The 24,833-nt window shown below is 42.8% G+C and overlaps 3 protein-coding genes across 4 annotated transcripts in view; 1 reads left to right on the top strand and 2 right to left on the bottom strand.

Annotated features, from left to right (window-relative positions):
- Positions 1 to 7,651, bottom strand: part of SMIM14 (small integral membrane protein 14) — a 39,540-nt gene extending 31,889 nt beyond the window's left edge. Inside the window, exon 1 of one of the 2 annotated variants that reach the window (XM_039385003.1) lies at positions 7,533 to 7,651. The gene's annotated coding sequence lies outside the window, so the exon portion shown is untranslated. Of the gene's footprint in view, positions 1 to 7,322; positions 7,419 to 7,532 lie in introns of those variants that run through there. The other variant, XM_039385004.1, reaches the window with a different exon arrangement.
- Positions 7,652 to 19,297: 11,646 nt separating this feature from the next.
- Positions 19,298 to 23,795, bottom strand: LOC120323969. The gene is made up of 3 exons (XM_039385011.1): positions 23,504 to 23,795; positions 23,085 to 23,447; positions 19,298 to 19,622 (listed from the first exon to the last, which is right to left on the bottom strand). Exons 1-3 carry the CDS (start codon positions 23,793 to 23,795, stop codon positions 19,591 to 19,593), a joined length of 687 nt encoding a protein of 228 aa, XP_039240945.1. The 3' UTR covers positions 19,298 to 19,590.
- Positions 23,796 to 23,799: 4 nt separating this feature from the next.
- UBE2K (ubiquitin conjugating enzyme E2 K) overlaps positions 23,800 to 24,833 on the top strand; it is a 46,679-nt gene continuing 45,645 nt past the window's right edge. The window contains exon 1 of the mRNA XM_027731593.2: positions 23,800 to 23,948. Coding sequence (XP_027587394.1) covers positions 23,886 to 23,948 — 63 coding nt within the window. The 5' untranslated portion in view covers positions 23,800 to 23,885. The remainder of the gene's footprint in view (positions 23,949 to 24,833) is intronic.

The following is a 24,833-nucleotide window of genomic DNA, read 5'->3' as shown; positions in this document are numbered from 1 at the left end:
GCTCAAGGCACACTAGTGGGTAACTTTTCTATCATCTGACAAATCACTTGGTAAGTAAACGTCGAATTAATTTTCCAGTGTCATCCATCTGGTGGTTCTTACAAATCCTAATATAACACAAAACAACTCCTTAAAAATAGGAGGAAAGCCAAAGAAACTAAGAAATGCTGAGCCAACCACTGAAGGATACTACTGTGACATGCTTTTGAGTAGGGGCAGACTAAGAACTGAGAAGTGCTAAGGATCTTACTGATATTTTTTTTCTGGTGGTCTCACAAGACTGCTGGAGCACTGGTACAACCCTTGTCCCCACAGCATAACTCTACTACTGTGTGACCACCACAACACTGTGAGCATTGCTGGACATTTTCACCCTTAAGTGGTCATTTGGAGTTGCTCAGAGTGGGTAAGGAAACTCTTCTGGTGATTCTGCCAACAGCACTAGCACCTAGACAGTGAAGAAGGAACCACAGCACAAAAACTTATAATTATGGTCAAAGCCCTTTCACAGCCAAGCATCACAACCCTTCTTGTAGTCAAGTGCATGAAAAAGTTCACACACTTTAAAGAGTGGCAGGATCTAATGAGAACCTGGCAGGAAACTTAGTATTTTTGGCCTGGGCTAACCAAGGTTACAGGTATGCTGAGGTGCATCTGTTCAACACAGAATGGTATATCAGGGAAATGCAGAAGATGATGCAGAAGCTTCTTTCAGCTTAGTTAAATCCTGCCAGTGACAAGTACAACTCTCAGAGGATGAGAACCCACACATTAAAACCCCTCACTGTTCCAGTGCTGTTTCCCACCTTGCCTTTCATAGTCCACTATGCCCATGACCCCAGTATGTGAGGATAAAGAGAGATTTCAGGCTTCAAAGGCAATAAGGCCAATATCAGTGACCAAAACTGAATTCCCCGAGGGAGCTAATAAGACTCATCAAGATTAAAAAAAGCTATTTGTTTATTCCCATGCAGGTGGCTTAACATTTCTTCTGGGCAAAACACTTAGAAAGGAGCTAATTATGCACATCCAGTCATGGACCAAAAAAGCAGTCCAGCTATTTTAGAATTCATTTACTGATATTTCATATAGAATGTTATTATCAAACTCCAGCTGTCAGCTTTGGTCATCCTTTTGTTAAAATGATGACATTTTTCTGGAAGAAAACTCTCAGAATATGAAAGCTAATTAAGAGAAGATGTCAATGACACAGAACATTGTCCAAAAATAATACCCTCTTTCTGCTAAATAAATGCTTCAGCTTCATTTTAACATTTATTTCTAGTGTAGGAGACCGTGACAATGGTCTAGGACAACAAAGTTATTCCTATTGCGCTGAGTGACTAATGGCTATTTAATAATTTTATTTCACATAGGTTAATGCAAAAGGGTGAGCTGTCCTCTGTAAAATTACTAAAATGTTGTATTTCAACCAGTGTACAGAGCAAACTGGGAGCCCTCTCCTGCGGTCATCAGTAAGGCAAGAACTCTCACTGACCTTCATGGGATCTTCCACTTGAGTAGTAAGTAGAAAAGCCATCTCCTAGGCAAATTTGCTTACTCTCCTGCTTTTGGTTACAGATTGCTGCACTGCTTGTTGGCATTACTCTTCCCATTCCCAAACAATTGCCCATCTCCTAAATTCAGCACCTGTGCAGCTGTATGAGCGATGCACTGCTGCTGGAAGCAACACACTCTGAGTCTGAAATCCCTGCTGAGAGCACCTCTGCACCAGTCCCGAGAGCACGCCCACGCTGTGCCACGCCAACCAGAGCCAAAGGCTTTTGTTGCAGTGCTTTGGCAGGCCTGATTCTGAACAAATGGCTACACACGGAAGAGGAGCAGGCCTTCCAGGGAGCAGACTTACTTTTGCAGGGAAACTAGAATAAAGAGTACTCCTTGCAGATGGAAAACAGAAGAGGTTTGCATCTCACGCCAGTCTCACCATGGGAGTAGAACAGAGAACCCAACTTTGCTGTAGGTTATCCCACCCTAAAAATGTTTTGCACTTGACTCTTGGGCTTCATAATACAAAACTAATAATTTACTTTAAAAGACTAAGTATAAAGAAAAGTATGCTCCTGTAACAAGCTTTATAAGCTATCTATAGAACAGTTCTGCTCTTGTTCCAAGATTTATGAATCAAGATATGTTCAAATGCATAAAAGCAACCTGAGAGCCCAAAGAGGAACCAACTTTAAGGGTCACCCAGCAAGGCTTGGGATTCAAACCCATGAGCAAATTACCAATAACAAATCCACTGCACTCCAGCGCAGCTGAGCTGTGAAAACAGTCCCCACACATGCCCTTAGCCCATGGGAACTGTGAGCAAACATGATTTTGCTCAGCCTGTAAGAGAAAAAGTTTATGCTGAGACACTTCAGAGCTGCCCTGAGCTAATGCTGAGCACCCAGAGAGCTACCGCAGTTCAGGTGGCCTGCAATAACTCCGTATTTTGAACTATTTTTTTTCTGAGGGTCAATCATTCAGGAATTTTTAAACATTTCATCTCTTTGCAAAACTAAACATTAAAAAAACCTCAAACTCTTATTCAATCCTTTACAAAAAATGTACAGTTTCAAAACAAATAAAAATGAAACCTTTTCCACTTTTCCACCATATTGAGCTAGCAAGTGCAGCCCTAAACCATGAGCTATGAAGTTTTTTGTTACTAGTTTAGTAAGAGTACAACTGTTTACACTATTAAATACCTTACTAAATCCTTAAAACTGCAAAAATACACTATTCCACTATTCCTTAATGTTACTTCAATCACATACAAACACAAAATTATACTGAAATTCTTTGGAATATTTTAATTATTTTTTTCTCCAGGGATGACATATGTTTCTAATAACTTGCCACTGAGCAAACAGATTTAGCAGGGTAGCAGCATGCTGAGAAAGATAGCAGGATTTTCAATTTTCAGATGAAAGCAGCTCTATTCCCTGGCAGCCCCACTCCTAACCCCTTTAGGCCAGATCAAATTTTATCTGAAGCTAGCGGGTGCCTGTCTTCAAGTTCAATGGAAGTTGAATCAGTTTTTCTACATACCTGCAGTAAACAATTTGAAGCTTATCAATTAGAATATTTTTAATCAGTACTTATACCAGAGGGAATCTGTAGCAATTAACAGGATTTCTGGACTTGGTTATTTACATATGTTTAGCTAAAAGACGACCCAGTTTTTACCAGAGAATAACATCCATCTAATTTAGCAGACTCACAGACTAGTTTAGATTCTCAAAAGGAAAGTGCTATGCAAATTATACAACTCTCCCCTGCACCTACTAGCAACGGATTTTCAAATCCATTACACTAATTTGCACAAGGAAAATCTATAGTACTGTTTCACAAGATCACGATTTGTTTGCCACACACATCTCACTTTCAGCTCTACAGTTTTACCACAGAAAATAAGGTATTTTTCATCTTTACACGCTTTTGCTCTGGGTACTAACTTGAAGATGAAGCATCCGACAATCTCCATGGCTCAAAAAAGTCTATGTCTAAGATTATTTCTACATTTCACAGAGCAATCTAATAAAAGGCTTACCTAGTATTTTCAAATAGGTGTGCTTAATCACAGGTGCCATCTGATCAATGTCACCTAGATATGAGGATGAGGAACCCCTAACAACATTTGCACAGGAGTTCTTGTTAAGCTAAGGCCACTCACACCAGGAAGCTTTCTTTCACGCTTGATTTAGTTCAACTGTTTGAAGAGCTAACTCACAACTTTCCTTCATATCTTCATGTAATTTCATTCAGACAGATGGGTTTTTTTCCCTAAAGAACTTTTATATGCCTCAAAACAGACATAAACTATTTTATCAAGTTCTCTAAAAACATTGCCTTGCTAAAAATAAAGATTTTATGATTAACTAACAGAAAATATATGAACGTTCATATGTGAATATATGAACAGAAAAGACCAAAACTCTAATACTAGAGGTCTGTATTTGACAAAGATTCAACAAATAGAGCATTGCAGGTGCTTATGTCACGTAAATGGTTGCTGCTACATTTGGGTTATTTTCTGATAAATATCTTGTCTTTCCTAGGAGAACTCAGTCCTTTGGATCTGACATTTGTCTAGCAGCCTTATAAAGTACAAATGAAACTATATTTAGCTCCGGAAAGGCATATTTTTAATGCATACAAAGCTGCAGTAGAATCAGAACTAATCTTAATGAGGAAAACTTTTATCAAGTGTAATTCTATCTGTTCCCACCCAAATGGGACTAATTTGTTCCATTATCTGTAAAAATACCAGTTAGATACTTCGACTAAAGCTTCTGAAGCATATCTGTTCAATTAATAACCATGCAAATGTACAACCACTCAATCATGCCAAATCTTCATGAAAATCTTCAAATCTTTCATGAAAAGCCATATCAATCTTCACTAAGGGACCTCTTTCTTGCCCCAGCCTCAGCAAATATTGTGGAATAGGTGATGGGATGGAAAGAGGCAGATAGGACCATATTTCTCCACTGTACTGATAGCAAAAGCATGTTTTGTCAGCAGAAGTAAGATTAGCACAGCTAACACACACTGATCCTTCTCATATCCCTGACTGTATTCCTTCATAATTAGGAGCCGAGAAGTTTTTCTTCAAATGAGGCTCCTTGGGAACTGGGGAAGATAGCTATTGATGAATCAAGGCATACAAGCTGAAGGAGCTCTTCTGGGAAAATAATTCCTTTTTCTTTTTACCTGAACAAGGACTGCAAGATTCAGCTATGTGATACAGCCATAGAAAGTTTTCTTAGCTTCCACTGTACTTACAGAGGGCTTGAGAGCACTTGGATTTTCCAAGACATACTAGCATTTTGCAGAATCAGGTGCCTCATTAACAACTAGATGGATTTGTATGTATTGATAAATTGAATCTCTAACCTAAGAAGTTAAACAGAAAGCTTGTTTACATCAAGTGTTAAGTGTATCAATAGCATGTATGAAATTATATGTAGAGTGTGTAATAGCGTGTATGCAAAGTAGGCTCGCAGGCTCTCAGAGTTTCTTCCCAAGCAGAATATGGGCAGATGACATCAATTTTTCTATGTATAAATGCATCTGCCAAAACATTTTTGTATTTGTTGCAATGAGTAATCTGATAAACACTCAAAACATACGGAGTAAGAATCTGAATCTTGGTATGGTCAGGGCACTGTAACCTTCTCCATTCACATGCATTTATGAGAAGAGAGGATCTTGCTACTTCCACTGTACTGGCCCTGTGAAGACTCGTGAGGTTGCTAGGTCAAATTCTGGTATGACAAACTTCAGCAGAGACAGAACTTGGTCTTTAGGAATGTACGTCAAGAACCTAAAATACCTATGAGGGAAAATTCTGAAACACAAACATAGTTTTATTACACATCTCTTATGCAAATAACATTCACACACCACTGATTCTGAAGTCAAAATGTATGAAAGTAGGAAATGAGAAGTTAATAAACAAAACAGAAGTCAGTTAGAAACTTTCTCCAAACCCAAATACCAACCTTTTGAAAGCAGTACAATACTTAAAAAATTATTAAAAACATAATGCATTTTGAAATAATTTTTATGTAGACTACTTCTTTAACAATTATTTTATTCTTCTTATTTTCCCCTTAGAACAAAAGAACATGGACTGCAGAATGTTGCCCATGTAACTGGGCCATGCAGTTTGGAATTTAATGGACTTGATTGCGATTTGTGTAAGGTGTTGCAAAATCATCACAATGTGCACAATATAAGGAATTTCATAGAACCTTTTCCATTATATTTATTTCTACAGTCAGCAAAATAATATCCAGCTAGGCTAAAAAAAGATCCACCCAGAGCTACAGAATTGCTACTCAGTTCTAAAGCAGACCCCCTGACTTACAGACCTGGGTGGGTCAGGAATGACCCCCCGCCTCCTAGAGAAGCACATGCAACTGCAGAATTACCAGTAACACATCCACTATGACTTTATACTTATTTAGCTCCTTATACAAAAGGAACTTAAATGACTTAAAATACAGAACTCTATCACTCAAGAGCTAGGCAAATATTGTAAATCTTATTTTTTACGAACAGCAAAAAGAACCAAAGACACTGGAATCGCCCACCTCAGTGGCAGGGGAAGTAACAGTGCTCAGAACTGAACTGACTAACGTCAGTAATGCTAACATTACAGCCACTTTTATTTTGCCAACTGTTTCTACCATTTCAAACTTTGCTGTCAACAACACAGTCGCTATTTAAAACCAAAGATTAATTTCTTTCATCTCATTAGGTCACAGGAATTGGATGGATCTATCAAGGATTTATTCTCTCTCACGTTATATAGAAGAAATAAGAAAGTAAAATTGATATCCCCCACTTCTGATTTTTTGAGCCGATGTCTGCTTCTGGAAAGGAACAGCAATGACTAAAGGTGGGTGGCACTCAAATAGCCAGGCATGTAAAGGCTTCTAATACATAACCCACTAATACTCACTAGAGATACAGACCTTCCCCAATAGGCACACTAACAACATTAACATAATATGCTATTAAGACCAAAAGAGTCAGATGTCCTCACCTCTAAAAAGCAGAGATGGTTTTCAACACTTTTCTTCGTGCATAGACATGGATGTTCAGTCAGTATTACCACACAAACAGCCTTCAATCTAAAAGGCAATCCTGAAGACACCTGACCAGAAAAACAAGTGTTCGCCAGGAAACAAGTTTTTGATGTAGATCGTGCACCGCATTCAGCAGAAGCAGTGGTTAGCTAAGGCCTCAGAACTGCCATGGAAGGCAGCTGCTGAGCTGCAGGGCAGGACAGCTGGGGAACCCAGCACGGTGACAGCAGCAGAGGAACGACCATATCTTGTCACCTCCAAGGCCAATATACGCCTTCCCCACTGATTCCCTAGGAATCACATCTTGGAGCACACATATGAAGAGTTCCTGGCAGGAATTCCATCTTTAATCAGTGGCAGTGTGACACTGTCCTTTTCCCGAGATTATCTTTCACAGGACATTGTTCCATTTCTCCCACTTCAGCTGCACTCCGTTTGAAAAGCGGGGAGCAGCCTGGAAGTACATACCCTGGTCTCAGCATGTCCCAGCTTCTTTCAAGAGTGAAAACTAAACCCCTTTGGCTCAAAGTATCAGACTGAGACCCTTAAAAAAAACAACAAAACCCCACAAGAATCGACAGAAGAGTGCCACCTTGCACTAATAACCTCAACAACCAGAACAACCCAAATTAGAACAGCTGTTAAGACGTTTCTCTGGTTCGGAAAAAACGAGAGCTGCCTAGTCCCGAGCGGAGCGGCTTCGGCTGTCCTGGTGTTTACCTTCCCGGGCACCCGGCGAAGCGCCGGCGGCGGGGACGTTTCTGCACTTCAACAGGCTGAAGTTGCCCCGCAGCCCCCACCGGGGGCTCTGCCGCCACTGCCGGCCCGCGCCGCGCCCGGGGGACGGGGGGTCGGGCGGGGATGTCCGCGCAAACCCTCGGCCGCCGCCAGCCCGCGCCCTCCCCGCCCCGCCGCGGCGCCCCCGCTCACCGTGCTCCGGCCGCCGTCAGGGAGGGCTGCGGGGCGGGGGCCGGGCGGGCAGGGGCGGCCCCGCGGCGCGGCCCCGCTGCTCGGGCCGGCTCACACGTCAGCCCTCGCCACGAGACCCGGATCTGCCGGATCCCGGCTCCCGGCGGCGCCGGGGCCGGGGCGGTGCCGCGCGTTCCCGCCCCCCGCGCCCGCCCCTCCGCCGGCACGGGAGCCCGAGCCCTGCTGCGGGCGGCGGCGGCTGCGGCTCGACCGCACGGTGCGGTCGCGGCGGGCCCGGGGGTGCGCGGCCGCGGGAGCCCGGCCAGCCGGGCGGGGGCAATTCCCGGCAGCGCGTCGGCCTTAAAATAAAGCTCCAGTAGCTCGCAGCTGAGAGGACGCGGAGACAGTGCCTGCTCCGGGGCCAGGTGTGCCGGCGGGCCCGCCGCAGCCTCCCACGGCCAGGGCTCCGTGCCCCCGTCACAGACACGGTCACTTCGGCCGCTTGCCCCTAGCCATCCCCACCGAAGTACGAGGGAATCGACAGGGTAGTTCCTCATCTAGAAATCTAAAGCCTGTTAAGGAGCTCATGACTCACGGGCTTCTCAGCAATTGAAGCATCCCCCAAAATATGCATTTAGATGCTGTGGAATGAAATTAAAAAGGAAAATTTCAGATCATGGCTTCTCTGTCAGCCAGCTGTGTTTACCTGTGCCTAGCCAAGGATGGGTGTTATGGAAAGATGGACCACATCCTGTCCTGGGAACAGTGATACCATGCAGTAATGCAGTTGGGGTTCTACAGGGAAGAAAATCTTGTCCTCTAATATTTCAAAGGCTGGCTTACCTCCTCCAAGCCAGGAAACAAGGACAATACTACAATTACAGTGAGAAAAGAAGGTTGGATGGAAGTTGTGAGTGCTTTCAAGTTGATAACTCCTCGTGGCGCCAGTGCCACATATGACCCACATATAACTCACACAGTCTCATATGACCCACATATGGGGCAAGCTTGGCTGTTCTCATTACTATTTGCAGTTGTAATGGGACTTTTAAGCCTCCTTTCATGGCTACAGACTTTTTCCTGAAAGTTTTTTGCTAGTCTTTGGTGTCAGGCCTACGTTACTCTGCCAAGTCTTGGGTGCATTGCCAGTTTGGCAGCCTTGCGCATCCAGCCATCCTTGGTGTGCAGATCTACCTCTCTCCGAAAGACACAGGTAGGCTACCTCTGCTCAGTTAGGACATAACCATTCCACTTCTTGAGAGGCAGCAGGCAGGCTACCTTTGTCTAGCTGTGCCATGCAGTACTGACTTGCTGTGAATCTTGCCTCTCCTTTCCCATATTTCAGCCCTTTCTCTTGTCTTAGCACCCAGCTAACAAGTGGCAATACTGAAAAGGCAGGCAAGGCACTGACACAAAGCCAGGCCATCACACAAAACAGCTAAACTATGCAGGGCTTGTATTATCTTGTATACCTCAATCCAGTGAACTGAATTTCTGGTAGGGCACTAGGGATGCTAAAATTTATCTTTAATTCGGAAATATGGAACTACATCCCTACAATGTTTCCTTGGAGAACAGGTTTCTTGACAACCTGTCCAGGAGTTTAGACTGCAACTGGAACCATGAACATCAGCAACATCAAGGTACACTTGGCTTGAAGTATACTTTGGCTGTTCTGGCCAAACACTGAGCTAGCCTAGACAATGGTGTCAGAGGGTAGTCACAGGCAGAATGATTAACTGTTAGCTGCATCCTTCCTCCCAGCTTTCCCTCAGCCATCCTCCTAACCCTTCACCAGGAACAAGCCACCTTCGAAACAAGCAGAGGCAGCTTCCCAACACCATTAAGCAGCCTTGCCAATATGTCTCATACACAGAGCACACAAGACTAGCCATTGTTCTTGAAAATGGAGCTGAGATCCTGAAATCCTAAAACCAGACACAGCTTACCATTAGTCCTGGCTCAAACAAGAGAGGAGAGTAATGGCAACTACACAATAGCAGAGAGGAAGGTTCTTCCTGCCAAGCTGAGGCAGGAGTGCCGAACACTTCTATTTGCTTGCCAAACATTTCTATTTTCTTGCCAAACAGCTCTTGGACAAAGTCAAACAGCCTGCTGTTGCTAAAAGGGTGGCAAGCATACTTGGAGCAACCATTGAAATTGAGAAGCGAGTCTCATAGCGATTGATTCTTGAGAACTGAATTTGAAAAATCCTAGAACTGGAAGGGCAAGACTAAGTGAGCTGGACCAGCAGCATCAGATTCCTTGTGAGCAATAATATGAGCCTGCAAAGAGTCTATAAAGGAGAGGCAGGAGCTCATGGTGATGACAACTGAGTGATGTACAAGAAAGCAGTATGCAATGATGGCACTTACAGCTATAGCTGTGACGTCTTCCTCTCTTTGAATCAAATGCAGCCTCTTCAACCCCTGGCACATTACACCTTTCTGCCTCATTTGTCACATCGCCCCATTCAGGTAATGTCTGGTAATGTCTTGGAATTCTGCCTTGAAAAGGTGTGCAAGCAGCACTATCTGGGCAGCCAGCCCTCTAGGTGAGATACAACCCACCTCTCCCTACTCTGGTTTCTTCACCATGTTGTTACTGCAAAGTTCTGCATATCTGTAAATAGTTTTACGTAACTGGTCTCAGTAAAAAGCTGAGGGTTTTTTTCAGTATTGTATTCTGCATTATTTGCACTGCCTTTTTGACATCAAAATAACAACTGTTTTCCTGATTATTTTTCTTTGTTCAACATATATGTTTCTATTGGCATTCTTGGAAATATAGGAAGCCAAGGTGCCTAATGAAGGATGAAACTTTAGACAATGAACTGTCAAGGAAGAGGGGCAGGCAATAGGAGCTACAGAAAGTAGAAACCAGGAACAAGAGAAATAATGCATAAGCTTTTTGCTTTCAAATCAGCAAGAATATATACTTAAGCAAAAAGTAGCTGGGTATTTTGCATAAAAGATTTTGCCAGAGCATCCCTCAGAATTTGTCCCTCCTGGTTCCCATGGGCAAATGATCAAGCCATAGCAGGCACTGATTCTATCTCAGCTTCCTACTCCCAGGCTTCAGCCATCTGCTCCCCTTTATACTCACAAATTTAGCACACGATACAGTAAAACAAGATCCTGATATGGAGGCTGTTTTCAGACTCACTCTATGAAGTCGCCTTTCTGGCAGTCAAACTATGATGAAAACAGTGATGACTTAGGCTACTTTATGAACAAAGGCATGAGGTGCATTCAAAATCAGCTAGTAACAAGGACAGAATAGTAAATCCACTGATTTTGGCACACTAAAATAATTGTGCTGCCCACTGCCAAGCTAAAACTGTGAAAACATCTCTGCTTGAAGGGCAGAAGATGGTAATGTTCCTTCCACCAATAACCCTGTACAATGGAAGAAAGTGGGAGCTGAGCAAAACTTACTATGACATTCTCTACATCCACCATCTGACAGTAGTGTGGATTGGGCACTTTGTAAAGCAACAGGCAGATGTCACATTCCACATCGCAGTGCTGGCTTCCAACTTTTCTACTCCAATAGGTGATGGAAAAGCAGGAATCATGCTGATGATCTAACTTGCCAAATAGTGGATGAGCTTGTTTCCAGATACCCAAGAACATTACTTTTCCCATTGTGAAGTTCTTTTTCTGCTGATGTTCTTCTCATCTTTGCTGCATAAGTGATGCCACTAGGCATTGCACTGCTGACATCCAGATACTCTGTGGAGTGGAAACTCTTCTTCTGCAATTAATGCAATTTTATCAGATCTGAAAAATTACCTAAAAATGGGGCAAATCCTCTTAATGTAACTCCTTTTCCGCTTCCTCTCTTCTTGTATGCAGTCCGTAATGAGTAGATAATGCTATTCCCAGAAGGAGTATGGATGAAACTCTGGTGTAAATTTTGATACTGAAGAGCCAGTTGGAAGAGGTCTGCAGAATGGTGGAAAATGGCACCCAGGAAGTGGAAAGGAAAAGATCATAAAAATCCTTGTAGTAGCAAGGTAGGAGAGGCCTTTTGGTAGCAACACTGGGTTTTTTTGAAAGGGAAATCTAATTTTGGAAAAAGAAGCCAAGTCCTTTGGAAAGTTGCTCACAAACATTCCTAGAATTCAGCTGGGCTGGCATTTCACAAAGCACTGGAGAATTGCGAAGCACTTTGGGACACTAGGCAGCAAGCCTGTGAATTGGCTGGCACAAAGACTATATTGTGTACTTAGGTTAATTTAACAGATATTTAGTCATGTGATCACCACTGAAACAAATTTCAACTGCCAGATTTTCTGTCAATGTGCAGATACAAGCTTAATGAACACTCAACCACAATTGTCAGAACTCGAAGAAAAAATATGGCTCAGTGGAAAAAACAAACTCCACTGAAATTGTCAGATGATCTATGGAGGATCATTTGTGCTCCTGAAGCATCAACACACCAACATAGACTTTTGGGATCAATTAGCCACAGTCCAGGGAAAACGATCAAAAAGGACTGCTGCAATGCTGCCAGATCACAGCTGCCAGTGAAGTCTTCCACATAAGGAAATGGATGAAGGAAATATGAAGTTGAGTGGTTGACAAGGATTATTTTACACTTACCTAAAATATTGACTAGTAACTTAGAGTAACTATGAAATACAAGCAGGCCAATTGGGACACTTACAAGATCAGGCTTGCAAAAAATAATTTAAAAATAGAGGATTAAGTCCTGAACCACCAAATTGTTAATGATAACACTTGCTGCTAAAGATATACCATCTGAATTAGGCTGAAATGGCTCTGAAGTATTAGAACAATAAGTTCTCAGTAACGATTTAAGTTAATGGTCCACTAAATTTCATTATGATGGATAATTATTCAGTCACTGTTGAGAACATTATTTTGCAAATACTTTGGGAAATTCCCTCTAAAAATGTGGTCTCAATGAACCAACATTGCTATAAAAATATTGTTTTTCCTCTGAAACAGAAACGATAATAGCAGCTGCACAATTGTGGTGACCTTCTCGCAAAGGAAAGACGAGAAAGAGTGTGAATGCTTCATAAGCAACTGTAGTTCACAGCCATAAACTTACCAGCAGCTAACATTGCTATATTCATCTGAAAATTGCTACCACTTGGGAAAAACACATCTCATGTCACCCTCTATGTTCAGAGCTATTTCAGCAGTCTCAAAATGCCTCTGAACACGAGTCAGAGTCCTCAACTGTTACAGTTCTCAAAGACTTGAAAAAAAAATCCCTGTTCATTTCCAAGTGGACCTCTAAGAGAAGCCATATCTAATAGATGAACAACAAGTTCAAAATGTGAGAGAGGAGATTTGACAAATATTAGGTGCAGAAGAAGATGTGAGAGAAGGAGATGAAAATAAGATCCCAAAGGATTTTTTTAACACTTTACTACATATAACTGAAAAGCAGCAATGAGTTAAATTTTCTGGTCAGGAGCTGAGAATTACTCTGATCTGAAATGGATATATGCAGTTTTGCAGTAAGTATTAAGCATTCAGTATATGACTGAAATTTAAGAGTAACCATCCATTAAAAAGCCAAGGCATTATTTACCAAGAAAAAAGAGATAACAAAAACAGAAGACGTCACACATCACTGAGGAGGTGTATCAAAAGGCATAACTCTGCCAGCCAGTGCTTGGAGCGCAACATAAAACATGGCAGCATCTCTGTATGGACTACAGAGAACTAAAGCACATTGTTGGAAAAGAATCTGATCTGTTGTCACTGTAAGCATAGTGATCTGATCTGGTTTCTGTAGGACATTCAATCATACTTTTTATTTCAGAAATCAGAACATGAGTATTGACAAGTGAACTAGAAATGACTGCTTTCTCAGCTGGGCAAGATCTCTATAGACATAATGCAAGGGTTTTAACTTGTGCACATTTGCTTTTGAGCAAATTTTGTTTGAGGATGTGGTATGATGCAGCTGGGTATTTGCTGTAGTATGTCAAGATGGTTGAAGAGGAGCTGTAAACCCTACAAGTGGGTTAGTATAAGAAAGAAAATTAGGCTTTACAAAACTTGACAGCACTGTCATGTCAGGAAAAAAGAATTCTGTAGTATACCCTCAGCAAGTTTGCCAACACCACCAAGCTGAGTAGAGTGAACAACATGCTGGAGGGTAGGGATGCCTTCCAGAGGCACCTTGACAGACTTGAGAGGTGGGTCTGTGTGAACCTTATCAAGTTCAACAAGGCCAAGCGCAAGGTCCTGCACATGGGTCAGGGCAATCCCAAGGACAAATACAGGCTGGGAGGAGAATGGATTGAGAGCAACTCTGCTGAGAAGGACTTGGGGGCACTGATGGATGAGAGGCTGGATGTGAGCCAGCAATGTGCACTTGCAGCCCAGAAAGCCAATCATATCCTGGGCTGCATCAAAAGAAGTGTGGTCTGTAGGTCAAGGGAGGTGATTTGCCCCTTCTACTCCGCTCTCATGACACCCCACCTGGAATACTTCATCCAGCTCTGAGGCCCCCAACATAAGAAGGACATGGAGCTGATGGAGCGAGTCCAGAGGAGGCCACGAGGATGATCAGAGGGATGGAATGCCTCTCCTATGAGGAATGGCTGAGAGTTGGAGTTGTCCAGCTTGAAGAAAAGAAGGCTCTGGGGAGACTTTATTGCATCCTTCCCATATCTAAAAGGAACCTACAAGAAGGCTGGAAAGGGACTTTTTACAAGGGCTTTTTACAATAGCTTTAATAGCTATTAGGAAGAAATTCTTTACTGTGAGGGTGGTGAGGCACTGGAACAGGTTGTCCAGAGAAGCTGAGGCTGCCCCATTCCTGGAAGTGTTCAAGGCCAGGTTGAATGGGGCTCTGAGTAACCTGGTCTAGTGGAAGGTGTCCCCAATGGCAGGGGTTTGGAACTAAGTTTTCATTAAGGTCCCTTACAACCCATTCTATGATTCTATTCAGCTCACATTTCACAATTTATAGATTTTGCAAAAACACCACACAGATTAAGGGAAACCATTTCAGTGTTTGAAAGTATGAATTTACATTTTCAGTGTTTAAATGTTCTTATCCTTTGTTAAGTGACTAAAGTAATTAGTGGACATAGATGACATCTCTAAAACTGAAGGTAATTCCTGAAAAAAAGGATGGAAAGATTTGAAGCCAAAGCTATATTATAACAGAAGCCCAACTCCTCAGCAGAGAAACTACTGAGGGAGCCAGACCCTTCCCAGTGGTGCCTGGTGACAGAGCAAGAGCTGAACAACGAAAAACATTTCTTTACTCTGATGGTAATTGAACGCTGGTAGAGGCTGCCCAGAAAGGCTGTGGTGTCTCTATCCTTAGAGATATTCAAGTGGACATGGTCCTGTTAGGCAACCTGCTCTGGCTGACCCTGCTTTAACAGGAAGAGTGGACTAGATGATCTCAGGAGGTCCCTTCCAACCTTGACTATGCTGTGATTATGTGATACTGTGCCACTCAAGAGGGAGCCCAGGAGCAGGTACACCTGCAAAGCACCTTCACTGCAATTTCAGAGGAAGTAAAATTATTTGTCAAAATACAGGGATAGTACAACACCTAGAAATAACTCTGCAGCAAGTGTTAATATCTTTTATGTCTGCTCTGTGTTTGGGGAATGGACCAACAGTGTTACATCACAAAATTCCTAGGACTAAGAGTTAGAATCTGTAAAACCTTGAGAGGAAATCATACAGCATGATTGACCACCTCCCAGCATGACTAACCTCTAGTTGAGGAAAGAAAAATACAGTCTAGAATACTGTCTTTAAAAGCTGACTAGTACCAATTTACCATGTGATCTTTTTGCACTCTATTAGAAAGATGGGAAAGCTGTAATAGGGAATTTTATGCGATGGGTTATACTTCACTGAAACTGCTATAATTGCTACCCTTCATTTGAGAAAACTGTACAAGACAAGAAACTCCTTACACCTAAACTAGATCTTTCACCTAAACAAAGGCTTATGCTACTACTGAAAAGAAAGACATAGAATAGTAGGGATTTTCTAGATACTGTTCTGTGACACATTGGGTGCCTGGCAGAGATCCACAGAGCAGAGAAATGGCTGTGTTCAGGGAAACTGTACATTACTCAATACAGACACTATTTGAGCCTTGTTTGTTTAACTTGACTTTATCCTCCATGTTCTCTAATAACTTACCAGGTGCTATGTTCTTTCTAGCCATATGGCCAAACTGGAGACAATCAGGTTAGGAGAACAACAAATCAGATTGTCTTGACTTGTATTCTTGAATTAGTCCTTACCAGTTTCTATGATTTCAAATGCAGTTTAATTAACTTTTTACACAGCTGTGGTCTAAACAGTGACTAGGGATTTAGACTTAATGATTTAACCCTAAATTATTATTCTACGGTAGTAAGATTAATAGAAAAGTTCGGGTTTTCTTTTTTCTAATACAAAATTGTTCTAGTCTCCAAAAGGCAGCTATTTTAGGATGGTATCAACATATCAACAGCAATACAGCTTGACAAATTACCCACCTGTCATGGCTGAGCTCTTTCTGGATGATCTCTGACAAACTTAACTATTTTGTAAATTTTTATTGTAGACAGTTCCAAAAGACTTTCCTCAGTTGGATTTGATGCCCATCATGACAGATTATATTGTAGTTTAGCAAGATGGCCATCATTAGAAATAAGTTCAAATTCTAGTTACAATTTTCAAAAAGCCTTGGAATCAAAAATTGCTAGATTGAGCAATAATAGCTGAATTCAAGAGCACCAGATTTCTTTTTTTATTAAAAGGAATGGTATTGTCTTACCTTTCAGGATCCCTAAAATGTCTTGCGCTTTACAAAATAGAGAGAACATTGAAGGAATTCTTAACAGATGCAAAGTATACTGGAGTATGTTCTGTCTGTGGTTTCACTTCTGATTTTACTGCACATATTCTTGTATTATACTGTGGTTATTCATACATCTTTAATGCATATTCTCTTAAAGGCTGGAAACCTTTTTTGAGTTGGGACCACATGTACTGTATAACACTATTGCCTGCAGGAGCTTAATCCATCTCTGCAGCCTGCATGGATGGCTCTATGTCTCAAGGTACATACATGTAAGAGGAAAGCTGTTTAGTCCCATCCTTTTCTCCTCAGAAGACACAGTGATAATGTAGGAGAACCATTTACAACATATGCTCCCTGAATAAGTGTTGCCTATATTCTCAAAGGAAAAGACAGAAAGCCAGGTGGAGGCATCCCAGAGACATACATTTGATATATATGCTGTCAGTTGGACCACTTTGTACACGATGAGCTTCCCAGCAGTTAGCTTATCTACACTGTCAGGAATATGAAAATATTTTAGCAATTAAAGATCACTGCCAAAGAAAGGAGGATTATTTTTCATCTACCCTGGATTCCCGCATTCATTCAATTACTACTTCATAATTATTTGCTGTTCAAGTTCTAGTTCTAAACCCAACTCTCCTAATGAGAGACTCTAACTCTACCCCCAATCACTTCAAAATATTGTCATTTTATCTTCTCTCTTACTTGCTTCATTTAGGTATTTCCCTGGCTACCACTGCACTGAACAACAAATTTAAGCTTCCATCTTCAAGGTCCAGTGTACTTCAGTCCTGATGACATTTACAAAATGGAGGTTTTTCTGAGCATCAGCCTGAAACTGATTTCAGCCCCTATTAGTTATTAAAATAGCAGCAATTGTTATTCAGTCACAAATCCTAAAGACATGAGGGGAAGATAATGTCCAGCTGGCCAAGAAAAACTGTCCGGCTGCCCTTTTAAGGCAGCTCTAAGTCCCTTTTGTACCTTTCTATGAAAGATCACCATATTTAATTACATAAAGTTACATAGATTTGATAAGGTACTATAAGTTATTACATTAATAGATGGTAATACAAAATACTTAAAATGGGATAAATTCTTCACTCAGTGTAGAAAATGTTTCTGAGTGGAAAACAATATACCAGCAACACAGCATGATGACTAAATGCTTTGTACTGTGGACCAAGTTATCTCTTCCCTTATAACTCTAATATTCATTAAACTACTAATAATAGCCATGTTAGGTTGTGAAAACTATTTCTATATTCACAACTTGCTTTCACTTTGAAAGGACCCTCAAAAAGATTGCTATCTTCTTTTTGTAATAGGAAGAAAGTAGCGTAGCTTTACACATCTTCCTTTTTAAGAAAGCTTTTAGTTCCCTATAGTCAAATTGTCAGTCTGCAGATGCCAAATTTTTCAAGGTAGATGCTTGCTCCTTAAGAATATTAATAAACTGGGGACCTCCTGCAAAATCACAAGAACTATCTCACAGTTGTACCTGCTTTTTTTTCCCTTCTTTTTTTTTTCTTCATGAAGCCACAAGAAATGGCCCTTAGACCCCGAGGTGTGTGTACCACCAGTTGAAAATCACTCCTCCACAAAGAAGTGGAAGCTTAGAAACCCAGTAATTTTGCAAACAGACTTAAAAGCATTGAGTCTGTTTATATCTGTGTTTTCCGACCAGAAACATCAGATTCAGATGTAACATTCATGGCTGGGCTTCGTGAACGAAGATTTGGGAAGGCTCTATCCACATTTTTTACAGGTACGTTGGTGACTTATGAGGCCAATATGAGACAGACATATCCAATTGCAAAAGGCACAGTAGAAAGACTCTTTAGATGGTGTATTCTGCAAGACACGGTTCTTTCTGCGTTGCCTTTTCTCCTCGAGAGTGATCCTGCGTGTGTTCTCAAAGGAGACAGCTGCGTTATAGATGGTGTGTCTCCAGGCCTCCCGACTGGAGGCCAGAGTAGACCAGTTATGGTGATCAATATGGCCAAGGCTGAGATGTTGTTTCAGGGAGTCCTTGTATCTTTTCTTTGGGGCTCCTCTCATGCGGCAGACAGTGGCAAGTTCACCGTAAAGCAAGATCTTAGGGAGGCGGTGATCCTTCATCCTGGAGACGTGCCCTGCCCATCGCAGCTGTGTTCTCATCAACATGGCCTCGATACTTGTGACTGCTGCTTGCTCTAGAACAGATGTATTGGCCACATAATCTGACCAGTGGATGTTTAAGATTGTTCGGAGGCAGCGTTGATGGAACCGTTCCAGGAGTCGCAGGTGGTGGCAGTAGGTGACCCATGATTCGGAACCATACAAGAGAGTCGACAGCACTATGGCTCTGTAAACACTGATCTTGGTGCTTTTCTTCAAGCGTAATCTGACCTTCGTGATGCAGTCATCTTCACTTTGTATAACAAGAAAGGAATTAAATCTGACTGCTCAAACTACCGTGGTATTACTCTGCTCTCCATTGCTGGCAAAATCCTGGCAAGAATACTCTTGAACAGACTAATACCCGCTATAGCAGAAGGAATCCTTCCTGAAAGTCAGTGTGGTTTCAGAGCCAACAGGAGTACCACAGACATGGTGTTCGTTCTCAGACAACTGCAAGAGAAGTGTAGGGAACAGAACAAAGGTCTTTATGTAACCTTTGTCGACCTCACCAAGATGTAACATTAATTTAGAAGATATTGGCAGGCCACTAAATTAATAGAAGTCCAGGGTGTCCTGTCAATTTATAATAGAAGTTCATTACAAGTGAAGAATAATAGGGTGTTATTAAACTACCAAAAATTTCTGCACATTCATTATTTAATTAAAACTTTGCTATGTCTTGTTTAAGCCATAGATGGATTGATGTAAAATCAATACTTGAATTGATTTCTGGTCTAACTCCACTAAATCAGATGAATTTCATCATATGAATTCAAATTGAATTACTTCAGATCACTCTAATGTTTAGCTAGAACCCGTAGTGCCTTTTAATGCATGTATGTCAGCTGCTAATTACATGAAAAATCTAAATTGTTAAGTGCAGGCATCATGAGTGAATACCTTCTCTCTCTTCCGTAACATCGCATTAGTTTCTGTTCTCCTGTTTTTGGCATTTCTGCCTGCAGAACTCCTACAAGTTCTTCCTCAAGGCAGTGACAGTACCGTGAGCTCTTTGTAAGGCAAAGGGCTTCCCAACAGAGGGATCCGTCTCAAGCGAGCAAGCCAAACTGCCTGTTCCACCCAGGAGAGGGCACTCTCACACCTGGCCACGCAACCAGACATGGGCACCTATAGGAGGAACAGGAAAGTTAAGATGACAACTTAAAACTCGGTCAACTTGCACGACCAGTTAGTTATTTTTATAAATAAAGCTAATCTTTGCAATAAGTTGAGTCATCCAGATGCTGCTACAACAGGAACACACTATGACAGACAATAAACGTGCGGGCTAAATTTACTTGTAGACTCTGAAATTGCTGAATTATATGCAGCTAAAAAAGACAATTTCTGGCATGTAGGCCTCTCTGTTAAAAGCTGGGATCATAAAAAGAGGACTGTAGGTGTAACTTCAGTGGAAAAAGAAGGTTAAATTTAAAATCGACCTAGTTATATGAATATTATTTGCTGCTGATTTTTTTAAAATAAAGCATTATTATAAATGAGCATATGAACATTTAAATGCAAAATGCATATAATCTGATACTAACGTAGCCTTTAAAGTTAATACTCATGTAGATAGCTCATGAAATAAATAAAATAAGAATTAAAAATGCTACAGGTTCAACCCCTGTTTCTAAAGTAACTGAAATCAATATACATATCTCTTGAGACAGCTCTCCTCTCCAATAAGAAATCTTCCAGCAACAATGAGAGAAGATCAAGCCCGATAGTTTTGATTTTTCTAAACTAAAGCCAAGATGAGGAGGGGGAAGTCTTGTTATGCAAGATATAAAACAGCAAAAGAGGAACAGAATGCTGCATGCTGGAAAGCTATCATTTCAAAAATGTAATTTTCCTGTAATCATGGGGAACAACCTCAATAATTCCAAATTCTCTCTGAGTAATTCTAATAGGAAAATATCCCATTGATATGAACAGAATAAAATTAGGAAAATATGGAAGTGAGAAAAAGATCTCCAAGAATTTTAACTTGAAGAACATATATTTAATCATACTTAGTGGTGTCATAAACACGTTGGAGTCCCCAGGCAGTACACCAGGGTTGTGGGGCATCCACAGTCTCAGAGAGATGGACCATGCACATGGTGACTATTTGGACGTACAGTGAGTCCAACACGCGCAAACTATGCATGAGCAACAGCCACTTTTCCATGAAAAGGTGGGCAACTGTGTCCTATATATAGGTTGTATGATAGACAGTACTTCCCATATGACATGGGAAATGATACAGGATACATGATTTAGGATTTTTGGTTATCCTAGCATTGGCTAATGAACATTGTCAGCCTTTCCCTATTGAGAGCTTGGGCTGAGGCCTTACAACCACTGACCTTATGTTACAGACACTGATCCGATTAACTTTACTCCTGCAGTAATCTTACATAGTTTGAACTTTATTTATATACGGTATCTCCTGCTCCCACTTCCAGAAGTACTTCAAAGCAATATGCCAAACATAGTAAACAATATGGATACTCAGAATTGTATCTCCCGCTCTATTAGTTCTGATCAACACCAATGCACAAAAGAATAGACCAATCTGCAGCTGGTCTGTGAAAGTTGCTATTGAAAGAACTGTTTGGTTTGAGGCTAAATTGATGATAGGATCAATGAAAGAGCTATCTCCTGAAATCAGATACACTACAAAATTTTATAATTCAAAACGTGAGCTGACTATGTTCAATGGACTAGAGTTTTACATTTTGTGTATGGATTTTTCTAAGGGCAAAAGACTAATGAGAACTTAATTCAGAGGATAAACACAGGACTATATTATCAACATACCATAAAATATACTATGGAGTCAGACATGGAAGTCACTGAAATCAACACAAAGAGGGGATGTTATAATTTTTTTTCTAAGCATTTTCTTATTTAACAAAAACAAAACAAAACCAAACAAAAAGCCTCAAACAAAAAAAAAAAACCCTAAAGCAAACTAAAATAAAAACTCAAAGCCCCTATTCTAAGACTGCTAGTCTATGGTCCTGTTCTGTCCTAAAACCCTGTAGAGTCTTCTGTAAAATAGTAAACTATAATAAAGCATAAAATATAGGAGGTATACAATGATAACCCCAGCATGCTGATTACATAAGGTACCGATTTTTATGTAATTTTGATCCTGTCAAAACTCATCATTGCTCTGTTCTACCACCTAAAAAGCCTTCCTATTTTTCAGCAAGAGAAAATTAACACAGTATATGGAGATTATGAAACAGCTGTGAGATAAGTGAAAGATGCGTTTTAAGGCAAGAGAAAGGAGTGGGGTATACTAAGGAAAAGAGATACAGTAATTCATAGTATTCATTCAAATTTCATTTTTGCAGTAACAGACTCTGACATTTGTAATCCAAATGAGCACATAAAAATGAACCTAGGTACAAACCAGGCAAAATCATTGCCCTTTACTACGGCCCTTACTGGATGTCTACTACCTATAACATACAAGTATACTCACGGGAACACAAAGGACTCTGACACTTGATAAAGGTCATGTTTTCCACTCCATTCAGAGCAAAATCTGAATATCAGAAGATCAGCTTCTTTGTATGAGCTTTCTTAAAATATGTGAGGCATTTAACCCAGAGATTTTATGTACTACCTTTATAATTTTTGTCTATAGTTCTCATAGGAGCACAGCACACCATAGACCGAACTTTCATCTAAGAGCTCTAAGAGGCAGAAAAGAGTTATTACCCTTATTTTACTGGTGAGAGCCAATGGCACAGAAAATCACAGCCTACCTCTTTCAAAAGGAACTTAAGACACATCAGTGGGACTTAGATGTCTAAATTATTCTGAAGGTCCAAGATCATACCGTAAGTCATTAAAAAGAAATCAGATCTACTGCAAAATGGTCCTTCTCAAAAAGTACTGAAAACCTCAGCTGAAAAGCTGCATTGTACAACACATTTAAAACAAGTTTCAGTCTGAAGAAGACCTAATTTGATGAACAGATGCCCATGGTACAACATTTTTGCAGAAAAATTGACTTTTTCCAGTCAAACCAAAGGGGAAGAGTAAACACACAGAGAAAGGACTAGATGCTTCTGTATAAAGTTGCCAGATTTTTTTTTTTGTTTGTTTGGCTCATACTTTCTTTACTGTGTATATAAAAGTCAAAATGCTGTGTATACTAATGGAGATAAATAAACAGCACTTGCAGATGACAGCCATACCAGAAGTAGACATTTGCTGAGATAAATGTCTATGTCGTACATTGTCCTGCAGTGCACGGTTAAAAGGGGGCCCTATAAATTGTTTCTATAAACCTTAATGTCTTGAAAGCCTCTAGTTCCTGAATAAACAACAGTTCTAAATGCAATCTCACGTTCCCCTCTGAAAATCTATCTATGCCCTTCCATAGCTTGCCTTATTTTACACAGCTCAAGCTAGCAGGGATGATTAGTGTTATCCTATTTCAGATTCCAGAACAGAAGCAACATCTGTGGGTCCTCGTGTTTGCTTCTGCAATAAAACGTAACAGTCCATTAGGCAGGACAGACGTTCGGCTTTTACTCTACTTTCAAAATCTTGTAGCAGAATCCGTAGAAAGAAACAGTTCCTTACGCTGTCCCCTCAGAGCTGCCTGTTCCTCGGCCTCCCGTGTGAGGAGACACCGGCGTCCGCAAAAGAAGGGTGAGGGTGGAAAGAGGGCAAATCGCTGGTCCGGGAGCATAAGGGGAAAAACATACATGGGAGCAGCTGTATGGGCCAGGTTGACTAGATTCTCAAGGCACGTGAGACATTCCTGGTTTTTTTTGCTCGGGGGCTTCCCTAGCAAACATGCCAGCTGTTTCCTCTGGGACACCTCAGGCTTTCCCCCCGCTACCTCGGACCGGCCCAGCCCTCCCGAGAGCGCTCCGTCACCCCTTCCCCAGCCGGTGCCTCGGGGTTCACCTGGCGGGAGCCGTGACAAAACAACGGCCTCCGCTGTGGCCCGGGGCAGGCTGTGCCTGCGGGCTTTACCCGAGGAGGTTCCTCCTCACGCTCTCTCCTGGGCCCGCCCGGCCCGTGCCGGGGCGAGCGGCGCGAGCGGGTCTGCGGGCAAGTGTCCCTGGCGGCCAGCAGGGCGGACCCCTGCGCGTCCCCAGGTGGGCAGCGCACCCTTCCCCGCGGGGGCAGCGGGCAGGAGGTGGCCGAGAGCGCAGCCGCCTCGCCGGCACCGCCTGGCCCCAGCCCCGGCCCCACAACAGCCCCGGTGCCGCTCCGGCCGCGCTCTCGCGGCCCCTCCTGAGGAGCAGCGGCGGCCCCACCGCGCATGCTCGACGCGGGCGCCATTTTGGTGGGGCCGGGAGTTCTCCAGCGGAGCGACGGCGGAGCTCGCTGGGCCCGGCGCGGAGGGGCGGCGAGGGGGTGCCCGCTGCGGAGATGGCCAACATCGCGGTGCAGAGGATCAAGCGGGAGTTCAAGGAGGTGCTGAAGAGCGAGGAGGTCAGAACCTCTCCCCCTGCGCGCCGCCGCCACCCTCCCCCGTGTGAGCGTGGGCAGCGGGGGACGGTGCGGGCGCCCCGCCGGCCTGCGCGGGGACCCCGCTCCCCTCCCGGCCCCACCTCCCCGCGCCGGGGGTGGGCCCGTCCCGCGGCCTCGGGGAGAGGAATGGCGATTCCCGGGGAGACGGGGCCCGCTGGCCGTTGGGAGCCGGCGGAGGGGGCCGTAGGAAGCGCGGCGGCGGGGCCCGAGGAGGCCGGGCGGGCCGGCCCCCAGCGAGGGCTCCCGGCGGCCGGTGCCCGGGAGCGCTGCCAGGCCAGAGCCACGGGGCCGGGCCGGCCCGGCCTGCGGGGACCCCCGGCACGCGCCCTCCCGCGTCCGCCCGCGCGCCGCCGGCAGGGCCGGGAGCGGAGGGATGGATGGGTGGATGTATGGATGAGGTGGATTGGTGAGGGCGAGGTGGGGGTACGTGACCCCACGCATCCCCCTCACCCTTTAGCTGACTCCTCTGGCCCGCCAGTACCAGAGACTGCGGGAGACGGGTTTAATGTTTGGGGTTTTTCTGAACGGTTGCCATTAAAAACCCATTTATTTAGCTTGCCTGTATACAGAACTTCCTTTATCCCACTGCAGGTTTACTCACCTTCAGATTGATGCTTTTAAAGCCTCACTCATTACAGTCATGTTACCTCGTTTCCTGAACAGTGTGTTCGGAGGTATTTGGTGGTCAGAAAGAGAGGCTGACTACCTTCAGGGCGACAGGAAAGAAGTTCGGATCAGTCTGGGGGGATATATAGCAGTGTTTGTAGTGTTATATCAATACAGCTTTTGCTGTGTCTGTGTCTGAGTTGGTGGACGTCAGCCAGATAGGTTTTAGTGCTTGTGTCG

Source organism: Pipra filicauda, unplaced genomic scaffold, assembly GCF_003945595.2.
Source record: "Pipra filicauda isolate LSUMZ 115617 unplaced genomic scaffold, ASM394559v2 scaffold38_size3968069_pilon, whole genome shotgun sequence".
In the NCBI taxonomy this organism is placed as follows: Eukaryota; Metazoa; Chordata; class Aves; order Passeriformes; family Pipridae; genus Pipra; species Pipra filicauda.
The sequence above is the reverse complement of the archived record's forward strand: the minus strand, read 5'-3'. Positions and strand labels throughout refer to the sequence as shown.

Coding starts and splice junctions, on each gene's coding strand:
- LOC120323969 (XM_039385011.1), bottom strand. CDS start 23,795: ATGGCGCCCGCGTCGAGCATGCGCGGTGGGGCCGCCGCTGCTCCTCAG. Junction 23,448..23,503: donor GGGCGGGCCCAGGAGAGAGC/GTGAGGAGGAAC, acceptor CCCGGGCCACAG/CGGAGGCCGTTGTTTTGTCA. Junction 19,623..23,084: donor GGCAGCTCTGAGGGGACAGC/GTAAGGAACTGT, acceptor TTCCTCCTATAG/GTGCCCATGTCTGGTTGCGT.